Source organism: Peromyscus maniculatus, chromosome 2, assembly GCF_049852395.1.
Source record: "Peromyscus maniculatus bairdii isolate BWxNUB_F1_BW_parent chromosome 2, HU_Pman_BW_mat_3.1, whole genome shotgun sequence".
Lineage (NCBI taxonomy): Eukaryota > Metazoa > Chordata > Mammalia > Rodentia > Cricetidae > Peromyscus > Peromyscus maniculatus.
The window spans coordinates 4,928,304-4,948,379 of record NC_134853.1 but is presented as its reverse complement, the minus strand read 5'-3'; the positions used below and the strand labels follow the sequence as shown (position 1 = coordinate 4,948,379).

Sequence of the window (20,076 nt, the reverse complement as noted above, 5' to 3'; positions counted from 1 at the left end):
CCAAAGTTCAGTTCCTAGCACCCACATCAGTGGCTCACAACCCTCTGTAACTTGAACTCTGGGGAACCCAATGACCTCGCTGGTTTCTGCAGGCATCCACACACTGTGGCATACACACACACACACACACACACACACACACACACACACACACACACGTGCACACACACAAATAAAAGTAATTCTGTAAGCTACTGCACACATTGCCTGATTCCTGTAATAGACAGCCATAAACCATAGGGTGCTACAGAGCTCTAGATAGCACCTCATGCAAACCAATATGTGATGCCAGGGTGTTCAACTATCTTGGTAGGACTTCTAGCCAGTAAAAATGGCATGACTACCCTCACTGCATATATTTTGATCTTTCTTTTCAATTATGCTAAGTGTGAGAGGACAGGAATCCTCAAGTAACTTTTCCTCATGCTTCTGTTACCAACATGTAAGAACATGCTACATTTCTCTTTTCTTCCCAGCCCATCTTACAACTTTGCTTTCATTTTATTATGGGACATAGAGCCAATGGCCTATGTACTGAAAATATCTGAAGCACAAAATACTCCATTCAGTTTCACTCATTCTTTGCAGTGGTCTATTTATGATCACTACCTATGATACTTCTTGGTGTTGCCACTACAAAACCTGATGTGACAACTAGTCAAAATGAAGAGAGTAAGTAGCCTTGGGTACCCAGCCTCAACTGCTACATCAACAGTGTAACTTCTGTATCTATGACTCAGGGAACACAGCAGAAGAGAGAGAGGAAAGATTCTACAAGCTAGAGGAGCAGGAAGTCTGCTGCTAGACAGTGTGTTCTAGACATAACAGGGATACTTACCCTCATGAAAGCTCAACAATATATTTGCTTAGCCAATGTGGATGGGAGAACATTCACAAGGCAATAACCCTTGATGAAGTGCTACAGGCAATCAATGGTTGCAGACAGAGGGAGAAAGATTTTTATTCAAGGGTAAGTTCCCTGATAGACTATCCAATCCTAAAACACCAGGCCTAAACACAGACATACAAGCAATACTAAGTGGACTCATTAGGTACACATGCATGCGTGCAAGCACGTGTACACACACACACACACACACACACACACACACACACACACTTATAGGAGAGGTTATAAATTTAAGATGGAGCAGGGGAAGGAAGCATGTGGGGGAAGAATGAGGGGTGGAAATTATGTAAATATAATACTCAAGTATGAATTCTGAAAAAAAAATTAAAACATGGTATGAAAGATTTTTCATTAGAAAAATGAACCCAAGAAAGGCTACTGTGCTGGCTAGTTTTATGTCAACTTGATGCAAGCTAAAGACATCTGAGAGGAGAGAGCCTCAATTGAGAAACTGCCTCTATAATATGCAGCTGTAGGGCAAACTGTAGGGCATTTATTTAGTGACTGATGGAGGAGGACCTAGCCCATTGTGGGTGATGCCAACCTTGGGTTGGTGGTCCTGGGTTCTATAAGAAAGCAGACTGAGCAAGCCATGTGAAGCAAGTTAGTGAGCAGCACCCCTCCATGACCTCTGCATCAGCCCAGGCCTCCAGGTTCCTGCCCTGTTTGAGTTCCTGTCCTGACTTCCTTCCACGATGAGCAGCTAAATAAACCCTTTCCTCCCAAGTTACTTTTGGTAATGATGTTCTATCACAGCAATAGTAACCTTAAACAGAACATCCAGGCATACTTACATATACATATCTCACAGAGATTTTGATAGGTATAAAGTAGACCATTTCCCTTTTCATTTAGGGCACCACAAAGCAGAAGGCCAGACATGGCATTCAATTTCAGCAACTACATAAGATCTTGGGATTTATTTTCATAGGACTCTTTTCCGTGTGTGTGTGTGTGTGTGTGTGTGTGTGTGTGTGTGTGTGTGTGTGTTTTCCTCTTCTGATTGTTTTTATCGAAAATAGACTTTTATACAATATATTCTGATTACAGTTTCGCCTCCGAACTCCTCCTAGATCCCCAATCTCCATCCATCAGATACATACCCTTTCTTTCTCCCTTACATTAGACTACAAACATCCCAAAAAATAAAAAGAAACTAGTTACAAAATTAGATAAAATAAAAACAAACAAACCAGAATAGGATGAAACAAACAAACTACCAGGAGAAAAGGAGCTAAGAAAAAGCCCAGGAAACACATCCAGACACAGTTCATACACACAGAAACCCCACAAAGATGCACTGGAAAGAACAACATAAGTGCAAAAGACCTTCGAGGGAGAAAAACCTACTTGGTCTCAAGCATCTTGTTACAGCAACAGAAAACTGAACAAGAAAATTATACGAATGTTATTTCAATAAATGAGTACATAACACCTATTTAAAGAAGATATCAGAAAGTGATTTAAAAGTGACTCCAACGATAACTTCAATAACAGCATCAAGTAAAATAGAGGCTATTTACCTTTCTATAACTCGATATTCTGTGGCATACATGCTCAATCCTTTCACTGCACATGGTGCTGAATTTATTCTGAAGCTCTGTGGGTATCACTTCATTCAAAGAGTTAAGGCTGGTGCAGTTTTGTACAAAATGATCATCACTTTTGGCTAGGGCTTCCAGAATCTGTGGTGATAAATATACACAGAAGAAAAATAATTTAACAACAAACAAAGGGACAGCATTGACATCCCCCTTACCGAGTGGACCACAGAGGATGGATCCAACAACAACTGCCTGCTGAGAGGATGAATAAAGGAAAACTTCTCACAAAGCTTTGTCGAGGCATTGTAAATGGTTTTGATAATAGACCTTTACCTTATGTACTATGGTTTCTGATTGTGTTTTTAATGGATTTTCTGTATGTGCAAGTGTGTGTGTCCCAGTGTCTCTATGCGTTCCTAGTGCCTTTTCCTTGCCTATTTTTGGTTTTGTTTTGTTTATTTTGTTACTTTTCTGGTTATTTATTTATTTACTTATTATAATTTTTACTAATGCCTGTTTGTATGTTAATAAGATAGAAAGAAAGGGTGTGGATTTGGGTGGGTAGGGAAGCAGGGAGGATCTGGGAGAAACAAAGGGGAGGGAAAATCTTAATGAAAATATATTGTATGAAAGAAATTTACTTTCAGTAGTAAAAAAGAATAAAAGGGAGTCAGATTAGCCTTTGAAAAAGGGGGAGAAAAGTACCCTAGTAGATTATAATGTGATGCCAATTCAGTGTTTGAGCTCTGGCTGATCAAGTTTCCAGATAAGAGCATCCAAATAATTTTGGTTGGTTGGTTGGTTTGGCATTTTTGAGACATTTCTGTGTAGTCCTGGCTGTCCTGGACCTCACTCTGTAGACCAAGCTGGCCTCAAACTCATAGATACCCTTCTGCTTCTGCCTCCTGAGTACTGGGATTAAAAGCATGTGCCACCACCAGCCAAATAGTGTTTTCAGTGAGCAAATCTTTTGTATACTGCAGTCAAGTTAAGGCTCTATGTATGGCCCCTGCCAGGTGCCATTAGGACCAGGTAGAGATGGACACCTACAAGCCAGCATGGGGCCGCCTGCCTCGGGCCAGTAGAAGAAACCACACGGGCCTACTTAAATTTTTTTTTTTTTTTTTTTTTTCTTCTGAGACAGGGTTTCTCTGTGTAGCTTTGCACCTTTCCTGGAACTCACTTGGTAGCCCAGGCTGGCCTCGAACTCACAGAGATCCACCTGCCTCTGCCTCCCGAGTGCTGGGATTAAAGGCGTGCGCCACCACCGCCCAGCTTTAAATTTTTAAAAAGAATGTTTTAAAGGTAGCATTTCAACTATACATATTTGAAATAACAATGAAAGTGAGCACATAAAGGTCAAGAAACTGTATCTTATCTATAAAATCAAAGTCCTCACAGAACAATAGAAAAGTAAACTGGAACGTTGAAGTCCAGATGTGCAGAGGGCACATCTGGATCTACTAAAGGTTTAGGTGATCTACTTCTTTCACATTATATGCCGTTCTGTTCGGATTTAAAGTCCTTTCCTCCTTATCCATCTTGCATTCACCAAATAGACATCTATGGATCAATTTACAAACTGGTTCCTAAGTTTCCCAACATTTTGGCACTTGAAGAATTTTCAAATTTCTTGTATTTCATGACATGAAGCACTCTTAATAGTGTATATTTGAAAAGCTATCGTGGAAATTATCTGAAACTTATTCTTTGGCCCAAATTAGGAAAATAGCGACGTTAAAAGTCAGCTAGGCCTTGCCTGGGCAGGAGTCTCACACAACTCAACACTAAGCTCCTAGGATCAATGAAAAGAAGCTGGTACATAATGAAGACTGCGGAGAGTTGAAAGAGGTAACTGCTGTAACATGCACAGTCATTCCGTATAATGAAGAGGAGACAGTCTGGGCGTCTAATTGAGAAGACTCTCACTGTCACAGGGTCACTCCTACCTTGGCAGTCAGGCTGAAGAACCCTTTGGGCTCCACCATCTTCTCCACAACGTTGCACTTGATACCTGCTGTGCTGTCATACTCATAGACAACCCCGTACTCCAGGTGGACGTTGTCCACGGTCAGACTCACATGCTCCTTCTTGCCGTCGATAATGGCCATGGTGCTGAACTTGTCGATGACCTCTGGAATACAATTTTGGTGTAGCTAATTCATGTTTTTTCCTCCTCATCAAGTAATTTTGAATCTCTGGGATTTTTTTTTATTATTTTTATTTTATTGTTGACATAGGATCTTACTATGCAGCTTTGGCTCACCCAGAACTTACCATGTAGGCCCAGGTTGGCCTTGAACTCAAAAAAGATCTGCCTGGCTCTGCCTCCAAAGTACTAGCAGTAAAGACGTATACCACTATGCCCGGAGAACGGCATCTTTTAATATTTTTAATAGTTCTTTAAAGGCTATCTAAGTTAGACATGCTAAGTGGAATACCTATTCTTACTAATGCTTTAAAAAACAAAATATTTCTAAGAAAAAGTCAATATTTGACAGATTCATATCTTGACATTTTAATCTATCTAATCTGATCGATATATCACTTTGATCAGTGGACCACATACATGCTGATCTACATCAATGTAAATAGAATAGAGGCAACTGCACCTTTTTTTCATCTGAAGCATATGTGAGCAGCTGGAGAGAAGGCTTACAAGCTAAGAGAACTATCCGCTCCTGCAGAGGCCCTCGGTTCAGTTCCCAGCATCTACATGGTGTCTCATAACCATCAGGTACCCTCTTCTGGCCTCCATGAGCACCAGACCTGTACTTGGTGCACATACATACACATGCAGGCAAACACTCAATAACAAATAAGCAAGTCTTTTTAGAATGAGTGCATGAATCAGAGTCAGATATTCTAAAATAGCCTCAAACATGGTGGGAAATGTATTCAAATGATTAAAGACAAAAAAAAAAAACCCACAAAGCAGTTCATATTTCAGAGGCAGGAAGGAGAAACAAGAATCATTTTTGTTTCCAGATGCTTGAAGTTTCTCTAACCACATCTTGGAGAGAATATTCACTGAGAAAGTTTAGCAATGTTCACTAGACTAAAATTTCTATCTAGAAATTTCAACTACAGTCTAGCCTACATTCATTCAGAAACTGAGGAGTAAATACCTAAAATCTCATAGAAGAAACTGTTGTGTGGCCTAAAAGTAGACAGTGAGTGAGAGAAAATAAAATATTTATAATTCCAAAGTCCTACAGGAAAAATTAATACATGTATATAATATATATATAAGATATGTATATAGACTTATATACTCATGTTTTTATATTTATGCTATATATTTGCATATAAATGCATGCACAACTTTTATTTATAACACCAAAGTCGCATAACAGAAAAGAATATATATCTTTTTATATAGATATCATGTATGTTTATATAAAATGTACAGTTATATAAAAGCATATATAAATTTATAAATATATAAATATCTGTGGTGGTTTAAGAGAAAATGGCCCCAAAGTGCAAGCTTTCCTCACTGTGACAGTCAGCCAGCTTCCTGCTGCCTCTGGTCAAGACATAGCTAACACCACGTCTGCCATCTGCCTGCATGCTGCCATGCTCCCCATAATGATAATGGACTGAACCTCTGGAATTATAAGCTACCACCTCAATTAAATGTTTTCATTGCAAGAGTTGCATGGTCTTCACAGCAATAAAAAATCCTAACTAAAACAGGTTTTGGTACCAGGAGAGAGGTAATACTGGGATAGGCCTGATCATGCCTTTGTTTGGAGGAATTAGGAGTTTTGTACTTTGGGTTACGAAAGCAGTGAAGTGCTTTTAGCACTGCCTAAGAAGTCATACTACCAGAAGCATGGAAGACAGTGGTGCTAAGAGTTATTTGAACTTGGAAGAATTTTAGTATGTTGCCTAGAGATCATTCTCGTGATATTTTGGTGAAGAAAGTGGCTGCTTTTTGCCCTTGTCCAAAGAGTCTGCCTGAGGCTAAAGTGAAGAGATTTGGATTAGTTCTGTTGGCAGAGGAAATCTCAAAAGAGCCTAGTATAGACTTTGTTTTGTGCTTATTAGTGTTAACTCTAAGGAAGAGGAGCACACTGAGGAAGGGAAAATATTTGAGAAGAAAATGTTCACCAGAATGTAGAATGGAGCTAAATTCTCTATTCAAAGAGATAAATGGAATAAGAAATGGAATAAAGCTGGAGTGATGAACTCAGGGCAAGATCCCACCCACCCACTAAGTTTCCAACTTGTGGAAAGGAATTAAAGAAAAGTTTAGAGCCACATGTGGTGGTGCATGCTTTTAATTGCAGCACTGGGAAGGTAGATATAGGTATCATATATAGAGATGGTATATATATTCTTTTCTCTTGTACAACTTTAGTGTTATAAATAAATATATATATATATATGGCTAATGGAGAATAGCAGTTTACCTTAAAGTAAATAAATATCCCTTTTAGTTTCTAACATCACATAGACCAATTTACCTTTTGATGTGGATCAATGCTGACTAATTCCAAATGGGGAGTAAAAGCCTCAGGACATAATTCTATTGTGAATAAATAGTATTATATTTTATCATAACAACATTACTGTTTGATGAAGTTGAGACAGTTCTTACACTATCCATGGGTTGGACAGATCAAGCCAAGCATCCTTCCAACAATGGAGAGAAATTCCCTCATGAACAGTGTGAATAGATTCACACAACAGGAATAGACAGTTAGTCTTTGACCCTTGTTCCCAATAAAGAAAATCCTTGGAGCTGAGATTTGGGAAGATGGCTCAGTTAATTTAGTGCTTGCCTTGCCAGCATGAGGAACCTGAGCCTGATCTCCAAAATCCATATAAACATGCTGGGTATAGTGGCACACATTTGTAATCCCAGTGCCAGGGAGACAGAAACAGGAGAATGTAGACAGAAGTGTTACTAATATCAAAAAATAAGCCACATAAAGATGGAAATCACACACAAAGTCTGGATTATATTGCCTTTGGAATTTTTAACTGCAGATAGACATTTGATTGTAAAGGCTGCTGAACTAAGCCAATATATACATTTTAAAGGTATCTTGACTTTGAAATTCATGTCTAAGGATATGTTGCTTTAGAAAAAAGATTCTGCTTTTGTTTCCACAGAAGATGAGAACCTATGGATTGCTTCTAGGCTTATATGGTTTGATTAGCCAAGAAAGACCCCGTATAAGGTCTCTGATGACAGACACCATGACCCAGATTGTCCAACATCCAAAAACAGCTTCAAGGCAACTGGCTCAGACTATGCAGCCTCACAGACTACTCCAGTCAGGACTTGACCATAATTGTTAATTTTCTCAGAATCCCCAAAGTTTGCCAGCACCCCTAACCAGCAGGAAGTAGTATGAGAAGCTACCCCCAAATTTCCAAAATACTGGTTATAAATGTTTATTTTTATTTAAAGGGGGTTGATTATAAATGCAATCTCTTTCCAAAACAGAAAAGGGGAAGTGCTGTGAGATGTCTTTCTGTATGCTGTGAATATGTGTTGCTCTGATTGGTTGGTAAATAAAACCATTTTGGTCTTGGCAGGCCAGGATGGAGCCAGGCGGGAAAATCCAAGGGAGATAGTGAGAGGAGAAAGGAGAGGCAGGAGAGACGCCATCCCACCGTCCTGGGAGCAGCATGCAATGGCACACAGGTAAAGCCACAGAACAGGTGGCAACATATAGATGAACAGAAATGGACTGAGTTAAGTTCTACGAGCTAGCTAGTGAGAAGCCTGAGCCATTAGGCCATATAGTTTGAAAATAATATAAGCCTCTCTGTGTTTATTTGGGACCAAGCTGCTGCAGGATGTGGGTGAGAGAGATTCATCCTAACCGTAGGGCCTGAGCAGGACCAGAGAAACCTTCTGTCTACAGGAGAATCCCTAGGTCTCCTTGGCAAGCCAGCCTGCCCAGCCTAATCAGTAACCTCAAGAACAATTAGAGATCCCGTCTCAAAGGAAATTTACAGTATAAAAGAAGTTGTCCAGAGATTCCCACTAATAAACATGTTGGAAGGACACAACAAAAATGTAAGAGTGGATTCAAGGACTTCTATGGGCAAGTTTTGAAAAAAAATTACTCAAGATATTTGGCAAGTGGAGGCATAAATACAATAGCCCCAGCTGCTGTAGGTAAAGGAGTAACTGAATATAGACATTCGAAGGACTGCTCCATTGAGAAACAGAAACAGAAGCAAGACACTTTTCAAAAGGTGTGTGTGTGTGTGTGTGTGTGTGTGTGTGTGTGTGGTTTCACAAACTCAGATATGTACCCCCTCTCTCATTGTCAAGGTGGGAATATAATAAACATGACTTGACTCAGGTTTATATTTTAAAGGTGCTACAGACTATCTCAATATTATGACTTCTTGTATGTACTTGATTATGTGAAGCAGAGAAAATGGGGACCTGAACCATTAGACCTGGGGTGGAGGTAGAGAGTCTGCGTTTCTGCCTAGCTTCCAAGGAAGCTTACTATGGTGAGCCCTACAGGAACAGAAATGTCTACATGTCAATCACCTCCAAGAGGGAAATCCTGAGTTGAATCTACCCTCCTACCCCCCATGACTTAACTAGCACACTAAATCCTTGACCTAAATGGGCTCAATTTCTTCCCTAAAGAGAGGTTCAGGTAACTGATGAGACTTTGTTTTGATGACTAAATGAGAAAACCTGGGGAAACACTGCAAAGGGCCCTGCTGCAGAGCATCTGGTGCTCACCTGTAATCACATCACTCAGGAGGCAAAGGCAAGAAGATCATCACATATTCTGGACCAGACTGGGCCATATAGTAAGTGAAACCCTACCTCAAAAAAAAAATCATCACATGTCAACCACTACCCATTACTACTTGCATGTCTGCAATTGACATATAAATTTGGTACTGAGCCACAGACTAAAAATATAAGACCTCAATACTTGGGAACAGATACAGACACTATGGAAAAGAATAGCATAAGCACATGAGAAGAGAAAAAAGCAACCTACCTTCTACTTTGCAGTCAAAAGCATCCCCTGCCTCATCTCCAGGGGGCTTCGAGGGGCACTTCTGGAGGTCTTCATGAGCACTTTCAAGACTATCATAAACCCACTGTATGGAATCTTGCTGGAAGGGAATAAAGGAGAACTCTCAGAGATACTATGTAGATGCCAAGATGGATATTAACTTCATAACCCTGTTTTAGGAAGAAGCTTGACCATCTAGCTTGTTTATTTTTCTAGTTTAATAGTAATAAAATTTGAAAATGAAATAAAACCTCAGAATAAACAGCCAATGCTAATGCTCTGACTGTTTCTAGCTTAAATTATTTTCAGAAGATATACTCTATGCATTTATTCTAAGCATGAATTCTTTAAAATGGGATATAGTTCCCAAATGTCTTATTAAAATGTCTCAAGTATATCTTTAAGTGAGTTATAAATTATACCTTAAAATAAACAAATGCTAATGGGCAATTATTTGCTGCACCAATTACCTATAATTATGCACACCGTTTTAAGGTCCTAACATTAACTATATTTTCATACATTAATGGTATTATGAATCAAACCAATGTGAAAACTGGAAGACCATCTCTATCATACTGAATTTCTGAGTCACGTAACATCCTTTCATGTAAGACATAATTCATCTTATAGTTTAATTGAAACAGCAGTTCCAATCTTCTTTAGAGAAACAAGACAGATGAAATGATTTCCAAATAAATGCTTCAAGGGTTATATGGCTCCAAGGTTTATAAATAAGATGATAAATCAAATTGAGCTGAATTACTTAAGTGTAATATAATGTGTAGCATTCAGTTTTCCCTGAATCAGCTCTACAATTGTGTTTAGTTAGTGTGCTGCTATAAGTCACTAAAATAAGATCCAAGGATTGTAGATGTGGTAGAACTCAGGAGTAAGGACATGCTTAACATTCACAAGGCTCTAGACTTAATCTCTAACACCACACACACACACACACACACACACACACACACACACACACACACACACACACGTTGACTTGGTCATTCTTTTATCTGTGATGAACCACACCCACAGATCCATGTTTTCTTTTAGGTCCTTCTCACCCTGACCCTGCCTTGGCCCTATGACTCAATTGTCCAAAGGGTTAGTGACAAGTATCACCTAGGTAGAAGGCTTATGGCAGTGAACCCCCCCCCTCCGCCTCCTGATATGTTGGTACTATGCATAAAGAAGAATCCTGCAAGAGACCTTCTAGACAAGAACTCAGGTGGGAAGCTTGGCACATACATCTGGGTGCTATGAAGAGGGGATCCAGGTACCCTATCAGGTCCTCGCAGAACAAAGGCACATTAGCAGTTTCAGAAGAACCACCATCCAGTCAAATTCAGAGAAAGACAGTGCTGTCCTAAGTCACCTGGTTTTGGGGTCCTCTGTTACATGGCAATGGGTACCTGACAGTGCATCGTACTCAGTGAATTCATTGTCTCTCTTAATTATTTCCTGATCATGACTTCTCCAGGGAAATAGGTAGGGAAAGGGAAAGGGGTAAATCAACTGAATCAGTTTGTTTACTTAGTCAAATCCTAACAGAAGAGGAAGGCTTGATTATTTCTGAAGTGTACAGATGAACAAGTGCTTACTGAACTGCCATCGTTCAGAGTAACCTATGAGTCTATGCATAATGTTTAAGCTTCTATTCCAATGCTGACCTTAGTAGTAAGTAAAATAAATCAGCTCTTTCCCTACGGAATCAATGCTTTGCAGAACTTCAGCCCTAGCTGCAGTAAAAGCAGCCAGTCATCCTCCTGGTGTGGGCACAGTCATATTCTCAAAAGCAAGAGAACTTTATCATACAGAGTAAGGAAAACATATGACCCTCCCCCAGTAAAGGGTCCCTCTGCCTCTAGCAGATAACCTAAGACTCTAGTCTACCAAGCCACTGCTCACTTTTTATTCAGACATTAGAATTTGCTTATATTGGGTTGCAATTTCATCTCTTGATGGCATTTAACGGATCAAAGGACAGTGCTTAAAAATTTAAACACTGGCAAGTATATTCTGGTAGTTTCTTTTAAAGCTAAATCCAGTTGCCTAAATAACTATAATTAAAAATTAACCACCGGCTATATAAAGTCCACAGTCCATAATTTTCCATAGAAGATTGTTATGAAGAGTATATTTATACAAGCTTGATCAGTATATATTTGAAAGTATCTCGTGAAAACATTTCATAGCTGTAGATTTAACATTAATAAACTTATCAAAAATATGGGCTGAGGGAGGAGCTCGGTGGCAGACACTTGTCCCGTATGCATGTGGCCCTGGGTTCAACCCCCAGAAACAATGGGATTTGAAAGGGTGAGAGAGACAGAAGGAAGAAAGGAAAGTGTCTCAGAACATGTTTTTATACAGACAACGATGCTTCAAGAATAAAATGTAATGGTAAAATACAACTATTTAGACATAGCCAATACTAGTAAGGATTAACTAATCAAATGCAGTAGTCACCATGAGATTCACAGTGCTGTGCTTAAATTGGAAGAGAACTGGAAACCTTAAAGCTTTTCATGCATTATTCTGTGCCATCCCCTCAGTATTTCATATGAGTTTTCAGTTCAGTCTAATCTTATCTGTACCTTCATGGGCCGCCTGTATTTCCGGCAGGCTGTCACATGTGCGATGACACTGGCATGTGTCTCTTTGCTGACATTGATTCCATTTACTTTGATAATGCACTGCCCTGGGTGAAGGCCAGCTGCTGCAGCCACGGTACCTTTAAAGATAAATCGGGAAAATTGTCAAAATCGAATGTCAGCAAAAGGATTCACCTGTATCAGATATAGAACAATGTAAGTGCTTTTAAACATTTAAACATTATATGCTTAAAACTACCTAAAATGTTCCAAATGAATCTTGTTCAGATAGCAATGCCCTCTCAGTCTTCCCGGTTCTTCACCCATGATCCTGAGTACAATTAACAAAATATTCCTCTGCCTCCACAAATATTATTTTGAAGGAATATTGCATAGTGACCTTCACGTTGCTCATCAGATGTTTCCCTTTCAAATATCTAGTCAATCTAACTTTCTAAATATATAGTTTTAAAAAGTGAAAGAGGCATAAACTATATTTACAAAATCCATAAATACTGAAATATTACTTTTGTTTTTCAAACACCAACAATTTTATGTGCATATAAAAATAAATTCTCTAAAAATCCTATATTTTTTTCTGTATGTACATTGGAATGCATATTCACATGAGTATACACAAGTATGTGGGTATGCATGCACCTGTTTATGTGATCCTATGTGAATGTACATGTGCGTGTGCGTGTGCGTGCGTGCGTGTGTGTGTGTGTGTGTGTGTGTGTGTGTGTGTATGCACAGGTAGACCAGAGGTCAACAATGAGCAGTTCTTAGATTACCTTTCACTTTATTTTTTTGAGTCAGGCTTTCCCACCCATCCTGGAGCTAAATTATTAGCTAGGCTGGCTGTCCAGAAAGCCCCAGGAATCCTGTTTCTGTTTCCCCAATGCTAGGATTCTAGGTGTGCACTCTGCATTGGTGTTTTTATGTGGGTGCTAGAGATTCAAACTCAGGTCCAGCAAGCAGTGCAAGCACACTTCAACTGACTCATCTCCACTCCTAAAAGGGCAATTCTTAAAGAAAAAAACAATCCAGCCAATTAGCAATTATGGCTGATTGACGAGGATAAATGAGAGTTCAGGAACCAGAGAATATGTGAACAAAGGCATTAAACAGTTATCAATTGTCCAGTCACTTTATGTGCACAGGTACACAAAGGTGTACCTATGTAAATATGTAAATAGCATGTTCTAACTGGTGACTTAATACTTTCCAACCATTGGTATTAGAGCAAATCAACACCAACAAATACTATTAATGAATTTCACATATTACATATATATATATACATATATACACACACATTGATATATATATATAATATCATAGCAGTGCCCATAAAACTTACCATATAGCAAAAAAATTTCCATTGCAAGCAATGCACCCATAAAGTAATCATAAACACATTTTTTAAACTTAAGAATACACCTTTTTGTCTCTGTTCAGTCCCCTCTAAGGTTCAATTGAAGAAATGGTTTTCCTGCACTGAACTGAGTCTCAGGTGAGGAGGGCCATTTTGACAGAGAGCAAGGCTCTAAGTCAGAAAATCACCTGACAATCTGGACATCCAAGCAGTTCTGTCTGTGTGCAAGCTTAAAGGTGTTTTGTTTTGGGGGGGGGGGGTGAGCTAAGAATTTGGTGCAGGGGGTGCAGATGAGTCAGACTGGGAAAGCCACGGAGCAAACCTTTTCTCCCAGGCACTCCTAGCTGCCTGGAGTGAAAATGCTGGAGTCTGAACTTTATTATACTTAGAGGATGATGAGGGACACCTAACTTAGAGCCTGCGTCTGTCAGTGAGGTGAGAAGGAAGTGTATCTTGGGAATCAGGAGGCAAGTGTGAGAAGGAGAAAAGACTCATCAGAGCAGGAGCATGTGAAGAAGAGAAGGCTGAATAAGGATAAGGGCCCACGAGGACAGACAGTGAGCCAGGAAGCACACACTCTGTAACTCTGGAAGACTGGTGAGATGATTTGTGTTGTGTTGCTTCATTTTGTTTTTTTGTTTTGTTTTCCCAAGCTACTGTGAAGAAAGAGCTAAGACGGCCCTTAGACTGATCCAAGGCTGAACTCTAGTGGCCTGGAAGCAGTAATACTGGCAGAGTGACTGCAGTGGCCTTTTCTTGTGGCAGAATTTGTTTGATAATGAACCACCACTGGGGGAAAAAATCTGCGAGGAAAGAAACAAAAAGGAGGAACACAGTGGCCATCCACTCAAAAGACAGTGATGAGGACCACAGCTACACATATTCAGGCTTACAGTGACTGTCCCCAGGCATGAGACTAACTTCTGATCGGTAAGTGAAAACAGAAGTAATATGTGATGTCTTGGCAAACTTCTGTTCTACAGTATTGAAGGGCTACTGGAAAGGCCTTAAATGTTCACCCAACCACTGTGAAAATCTAAGTAACAGATAATTCTTTGAAGGAAAATTTATTTTTTAATCGAACACACATTATTTTGTAATATAAAATTAATTGGTTCTGATAGCAACACCCTTTCAAAATGTTCCTGCTTCTCAGAGTCGCTTTGATTTGCATTTCTCTGATGACTAAGGATGTTGAGCATTTCCTTAAATGTCTTTCAGCTTCTGTTGAGAATTCTCTGTTTAGCTCTGTAACCCATTTTTCAATTGGATTGTTCAGTATTTTGATGTTTAGTTTCTTCAGTTCGTTATATATTTTGGAGATCAGTCCTCTGTCAGATGTGTGGTTGGTGAAGATCTTTTCTCATTCTGTAGGCTGTCTTTTTGTCTTATTGACCGTGTCTTTTGCCCTACAAAAGTTTCTCAGTTTCAAGAGGTCCCATTTATTAATTGTTGCTCTCAGTGTCTGTGCTACTGGTGTGATATTTAGGAGGTGATCTCCTGTGCCAATGCATTCGAGTACTTCCTACTTTCTCCTCTATCAAGTTCAGAGTAACTGGATTTATGTTCAGGTCCTTGATCCACTTGGACTTGAGTTTTGTGCATGGTGACAGATATGGATCTATTTGCAATTTTTTACATGTTGACATCCAGTTATGCCAGTACCATTTGTTGAAGATACTTTCTTTTTTCCATTGTATAGTTTTGGCTTCTTTGTCAAAAATCAGGTGTTCATATGTGTGTGGATTAATGTCAGGGTCTTCAATTCAATTCCATTGGTCTGTATGTCAGTTTCTATGCAAGTACCAAGCTGTATTTATTACTATAGCTCCATAGTAGAGCTTGAGGTCAGGATGGTGATGCCTCCAAAACGATTCTGAGATACCACCTTACACCTGTCAGAATGGCTATGATCAAAAACACTAACAACAATCTATGTTGGAGAGGATGTGGAACAAGGAGAACGAACACTCCTCCACTGTTGGTGGGACTGCAAACTTGTACAACCACTGTGGAAATCACTATAGTGGTTTCTCAGAAAATTGGGAATCAATCTACCTCAAGACCCAGCCATACCACTCTTGGGCATATACCCAAGGAATGTTCAACCATACCACAAAGATACATGCTCAACTATGTTCATAGCAGCATTATTGGTAATAGCTAGAACCTAGAAACAACCTAGATGCCTGTCAACGGAAGAACATATTAAGAAAATGTGGTATACATCCACAATGGAGTACTACTCAGCAGAGAAAAACAAGGACATCATGAAATTTGTAGGCAAATGGATGGAACTAGAAAATATCATCCTGAGTGAGGTAATCCAGACTCAGAAGGACAAACACGGTATGTACTCAATCATAAGTGGATACTAGATATAAAGCAAAGGACAATCAGAATGCAACCCACAGATCCAGGGAGGCTACCTAGCAGGGGGGACCCTAGGATGACTGTGGCTTATAATAAGTTTTGGTTTTACCCAATCACTAGGCAAGCTTTAGTGAAACATTTCACTATTAGGATAAGAAATTGTACCATATCAAGCTGATGAAAGAAAATGCTAGCTGTACTTTCAGGAAGGGAAGCTAAAACCTTTTTAGATTATGGATTAGCCTATAAAAAATGTCTGCCATAAATCAAACAGTGAAGGGGAAGATGAATAGGAATCTCACTTACAGAACTTAAGTAAAACATAGCTCTCTGGACAGATGAAATTATGTTTCTTCTGTATCCCAGAATCTAATCAATATTTATATGTATATTTCAGCTATTATTTGGCTTATTGGGAAATTTTATCATTTTTACTATTTTCTACAGAGAAAATATTTTCCAGTTTTAAATAACATTAGACTTTTGAATTATAACCTGTTTTTATGTTCAAGCTATCTGTGTATTATTTCTCCTGTAGTTGTACATAAATTTTTTTTACATTCAAAAAAGGAACAAATACTGTAGAAGTGTATTACATGAAATATATAGAATATATAAATTCATAGAGACAGAAAGATTAGACGTTATCTCAAGATGGAGAAGAAAGGAATATAGAGCACTGATTTCCTAAGTACAAAATCTCTGTTTTGTGTTATGGAAAAGCCCCACAAATGGACAGTAGTATCAAGACATAACGTCATGAATGTAATAAATCAATACAATTAATGTAATTAATGAATATCATAAATATAGTTATTGGATAAATACTGTGAATATAATCAATGAATACCACAAATGTAATTAATATCATGACTGTAATTAATGGAATATCATGAGTGTAATTAAAAAATAAATTAAAAAAATTTAAGTTAAAAAAATGTTCCTGCTTCATGTTTGAGTGATCACATTATGATGTTTTGCATTTTTTGAACTGCAAACCTCCCCCTTATTAGATAAGTATGAGACTTCTCAGCACACAAAGGCCCTTCTTGCTCCATCAGCCAGGCTACTTTATTATGTGCAACACTGGGAAATCTCTACTCTCTTTACTGGTGTCAAGATAAAATAAAAATACACATCACAAGAGCTTTTTGGTTTTTTATTTGCCTTTCAAAGAAGTAAAGTAAAATGCACACAGGCTTTTAGTCACTACAATTATTTGATTTAGAATGAATTTCATGGTGTGATTTATTACGGACTCAAAGGAAAAAAATTGAAGGAAATATATAGCAACTAGGAATCAAGCCCACAGGACTCTCTACAAAGCCTGGAAACTCACATTCTTTAATTATTGACCAAAATCCCAACATTTATTTGTTGCTAAGAAAAATATAAATAGATAAGCTTAAAAATCATCATTAGTTTAAACTAAAGAATACAAAAGAATTATGATTGGGGTCGTCATTCTTCAATCAAATTTGTAACAGTAATAAATATGCTTAAGAATACCGGGGTCCTATTTAATTGTTTAATTATTTATTCGTGTGTGTGTGTGTGTGTGTGTGTGTGTGTGTGTGTGTGTGTGTGTGTGCATGTGTCTGTATGTCTGTGTGTCTGTGTGTGCGTGTGGAAGCCAAAGGTTGATACTAGCCATCTTTCCTAGATCTCTTCACCTCAGTTTTTGAGCCAGGTCTCTCTCTGAACCCGATATTTGCCATCGGGCTGTCCTAGACAGCCAGCAGGCCCAGGTGACTCTCCAGTCTCCACCTCCCCAGGGTTGGGATTACAGGCATGTGCTGACACACTAGGGTCTTTTTTGGATTTTGTTTTTAATGTGGGTGTTGGAGATCTGAACTTACAACCTCGTGTTTGTGGGTAAGTGCTTCACCTACTGAGCCGTCTGTAGCCTCTCTTTGGGCTTTCTGAGCAAGGCCTCCCTCTAGTCCAAGCTCACCTCAACTTTCCAGCAACCTTCTGCCCCGGCTTTCCTGGGTGCAGGTAATGTAGATGTGAGTGATCGCACCCCATTTGAGTTTTTGAGGTTTTAATTTTTCACATATGATGTCCTTTCATTGAGTTCCTAGAGTGAGAGGAGATGGTCCCTAACACTACGATGATGTATTCTAAACACATTTCAGCTTGAACAGCCAAAACATGGGAGAGCACAGTTTCCCATACCAGGGGAATGTCTTACCTCTTCCCACCGCATGCACAACCGACGGGCCAAAACCTCTGATCTGGAAACCCAGTCCATCCGCAGAATCTGGGATTTTAACTGTCCTAAACGTAACCAGAAAATAAGGTGAGACAACCGTAAAAGCCACAACAGGTTCTGACAACAGTGTTCTGATACCTGTGTTCCTCTGGCAACGCATACATACATCCTGAGATCTTGGGCAAGAATTTAGCCTTGGGACAGACTAACCAACAATACCCACACCAACAATGGAACATAAGAAAAATTAGGCCGTAGTAGCCACTCCAGCTGAGACAATACAAGGCCCTCAACAGGATGTAAATATATAATGGTGGGGGTAGACTCCAGATGGGCCAGCCCAGGGCCCCCAAAACAGGATGTAGAGAACAATAGGTGGTAGTGGCCAACTCCAGCTACATCAGCTCAAAGAACTGCAGAGACTTCCTTACCAGGGAGCAGGAGCAGTGCGGCTGACCTTTCCCCTACCGGACTCCTCAACTTCCTGGGCATTAACTCTCTTATGGGTATTCTTGCATCTCATTCATCTACTTGTGTCGGATAAAATTTTGTGCAACAGGGACTTCTGTGGAAGCCCTCCCTCCTACCTCCTAGAAACGTCCACTCTGGGGGAAGAAACCGGAAGGTAACAGGGAGGAGAGAAATCTAAGCCCCTCTGTTGCTCAGGCTGATCTTTTCTAGAATGCATCCCTTGCTTCCCCACTGGTTCTAACTGGACCATTCATTGCCTCACCTATTACTATTGCGCAGCTGAATTCTCCTATTTCCGGGGCATAAGGAGAGAGACTGCTGCTGGGGTCAAGATCAGAGGAAACTGGAAAACTAGAGAGGGTCAACCAGGAGAATGCCACTGGGTGAGAAGCCCTTGGAGATAACATTGGCCCCTCCCCCAACATGAGGTGCATATAGCAGGAAGGCCGTGGCGCGTCCACACTGGGCAAATTCTTACAGAGATACATCCATGGAAAACAAGAGGCAATGGGGACAGCTGAACTAGCTCTGAGTCCTTATTCTGTACTTTGTAGCTGGGCAAACATGGGTTTGGAGAAGTTCCTTAAAGTCTCTGCTCCAAAATGTGCCATAGAAACTGTTGGAGGTTATCACTGTCAGAACTTATTTTGTAGTTTGCTGATGGGGATTAAAGAGGTAACAAGTTCTATCCCAATAGTTTCTGTTGTTAGAATAATAATAATAATAATAATAATAATAATAATAATAATAATAAAAGACCAAAAGCAAGTTAGAGCAGATATTGAGTCCATGTTACAGGTCACTGTCAATCTGTCCATCACCAAGGGAAGCCACGGCAAAGCCTGAGGCAAGAACGAAAACAGACAGCATAGAGCAATGCCACTGATAGGCTGACTTAATGCTTCTGCTCTGCCAGCTTCCTTATGCCAGCCAGACCCGCCTGCCCAGGGGTGGCACAACTGAGAGGGCTGGGCCATCCTCCATCAATTAAGCTGTCAAGTTCTACATATCACCCCCCAGTAATCCAGAATATTAGGTGATGCATAATTCCCAGCAGCCTCCCTTGCTGAGTAAGGTCTGCCCATTCTGTGCTATATGAAGTTGATTTTCACTCTTCAAAATCATTGTACTTTTTACAAAAAGTTAATACACAACATCATGAAATCCATTTTAAGAGAGAAAAAACAGAACTCCTCTAATTAAATGTGATTAAACTCTAATAAAAACATGATCTTTGGAGATCTTATGATGTTATGCCTTAAGAGAAAAATAAAACGTTGGAGCTTGATCAGACTTCCTGTCTTGCTCTCATTCTGTGTCTCTTGTCCCTCTCATTCGCCGGTCCTCCCTTCAGGTCCCCGTTGAGGACCCCACTGGCCGGGGCACCTTCGATCCCCAAACAAGTAAACAGACAGAAAAGAGTCTTTTTAAAGATTCAAAATAAATTGAATTCTACCAGGAGACATTAAAGATGAAGAATGGAAAATCTTGAGAGAATGAAGATGACATTTCTTCCTGACAGAGCTTTCTGGAGAGGGTGAGTCCTTCCCATACTGACAAACAAAATAAACT

At 39.6% G+C, this 20,076-nt stretch overlaps 1 protein-coding gene across 1 annotated transcript in view; it reads right to left on the bottom strand.

Annotated features, from left to right (window-relative positions):
• Positions 1–20,076, bottom strand: part of Prex2 (phosphatidylinositol-3,4,5-trisphosphate dependent Rac exchange factor 2) — a 299,642-nt gene that overhangs the window by 140,381 nt on the left and 139,185 nt on the right. Inside the window, exons 19-23 of the mRNA XM_006974690.4 lie at positions 18,013–18,098; positions 12,071–12,207; positions 9,453–9,570; positions 4,404–4,588; positions 2,434–2,595 (exon numbers count right to left, since the gene is read on the bottom strand). Coding sequence (XP_006974752.2) covers positions 2,434–2,595; positions 4,404–4,588; positions 9,453–9,570; positions 12,071–12,207; positions 18,013–18,098 — 688 coding nt within the window. The remainder of the gene's footprint in view (positions 1–2,433; positions 2,596–4,403; positions 4,589–9,452; positions 9,571–12,070; positions 12,208–18,012; positions 18,099–20,076) is intronic.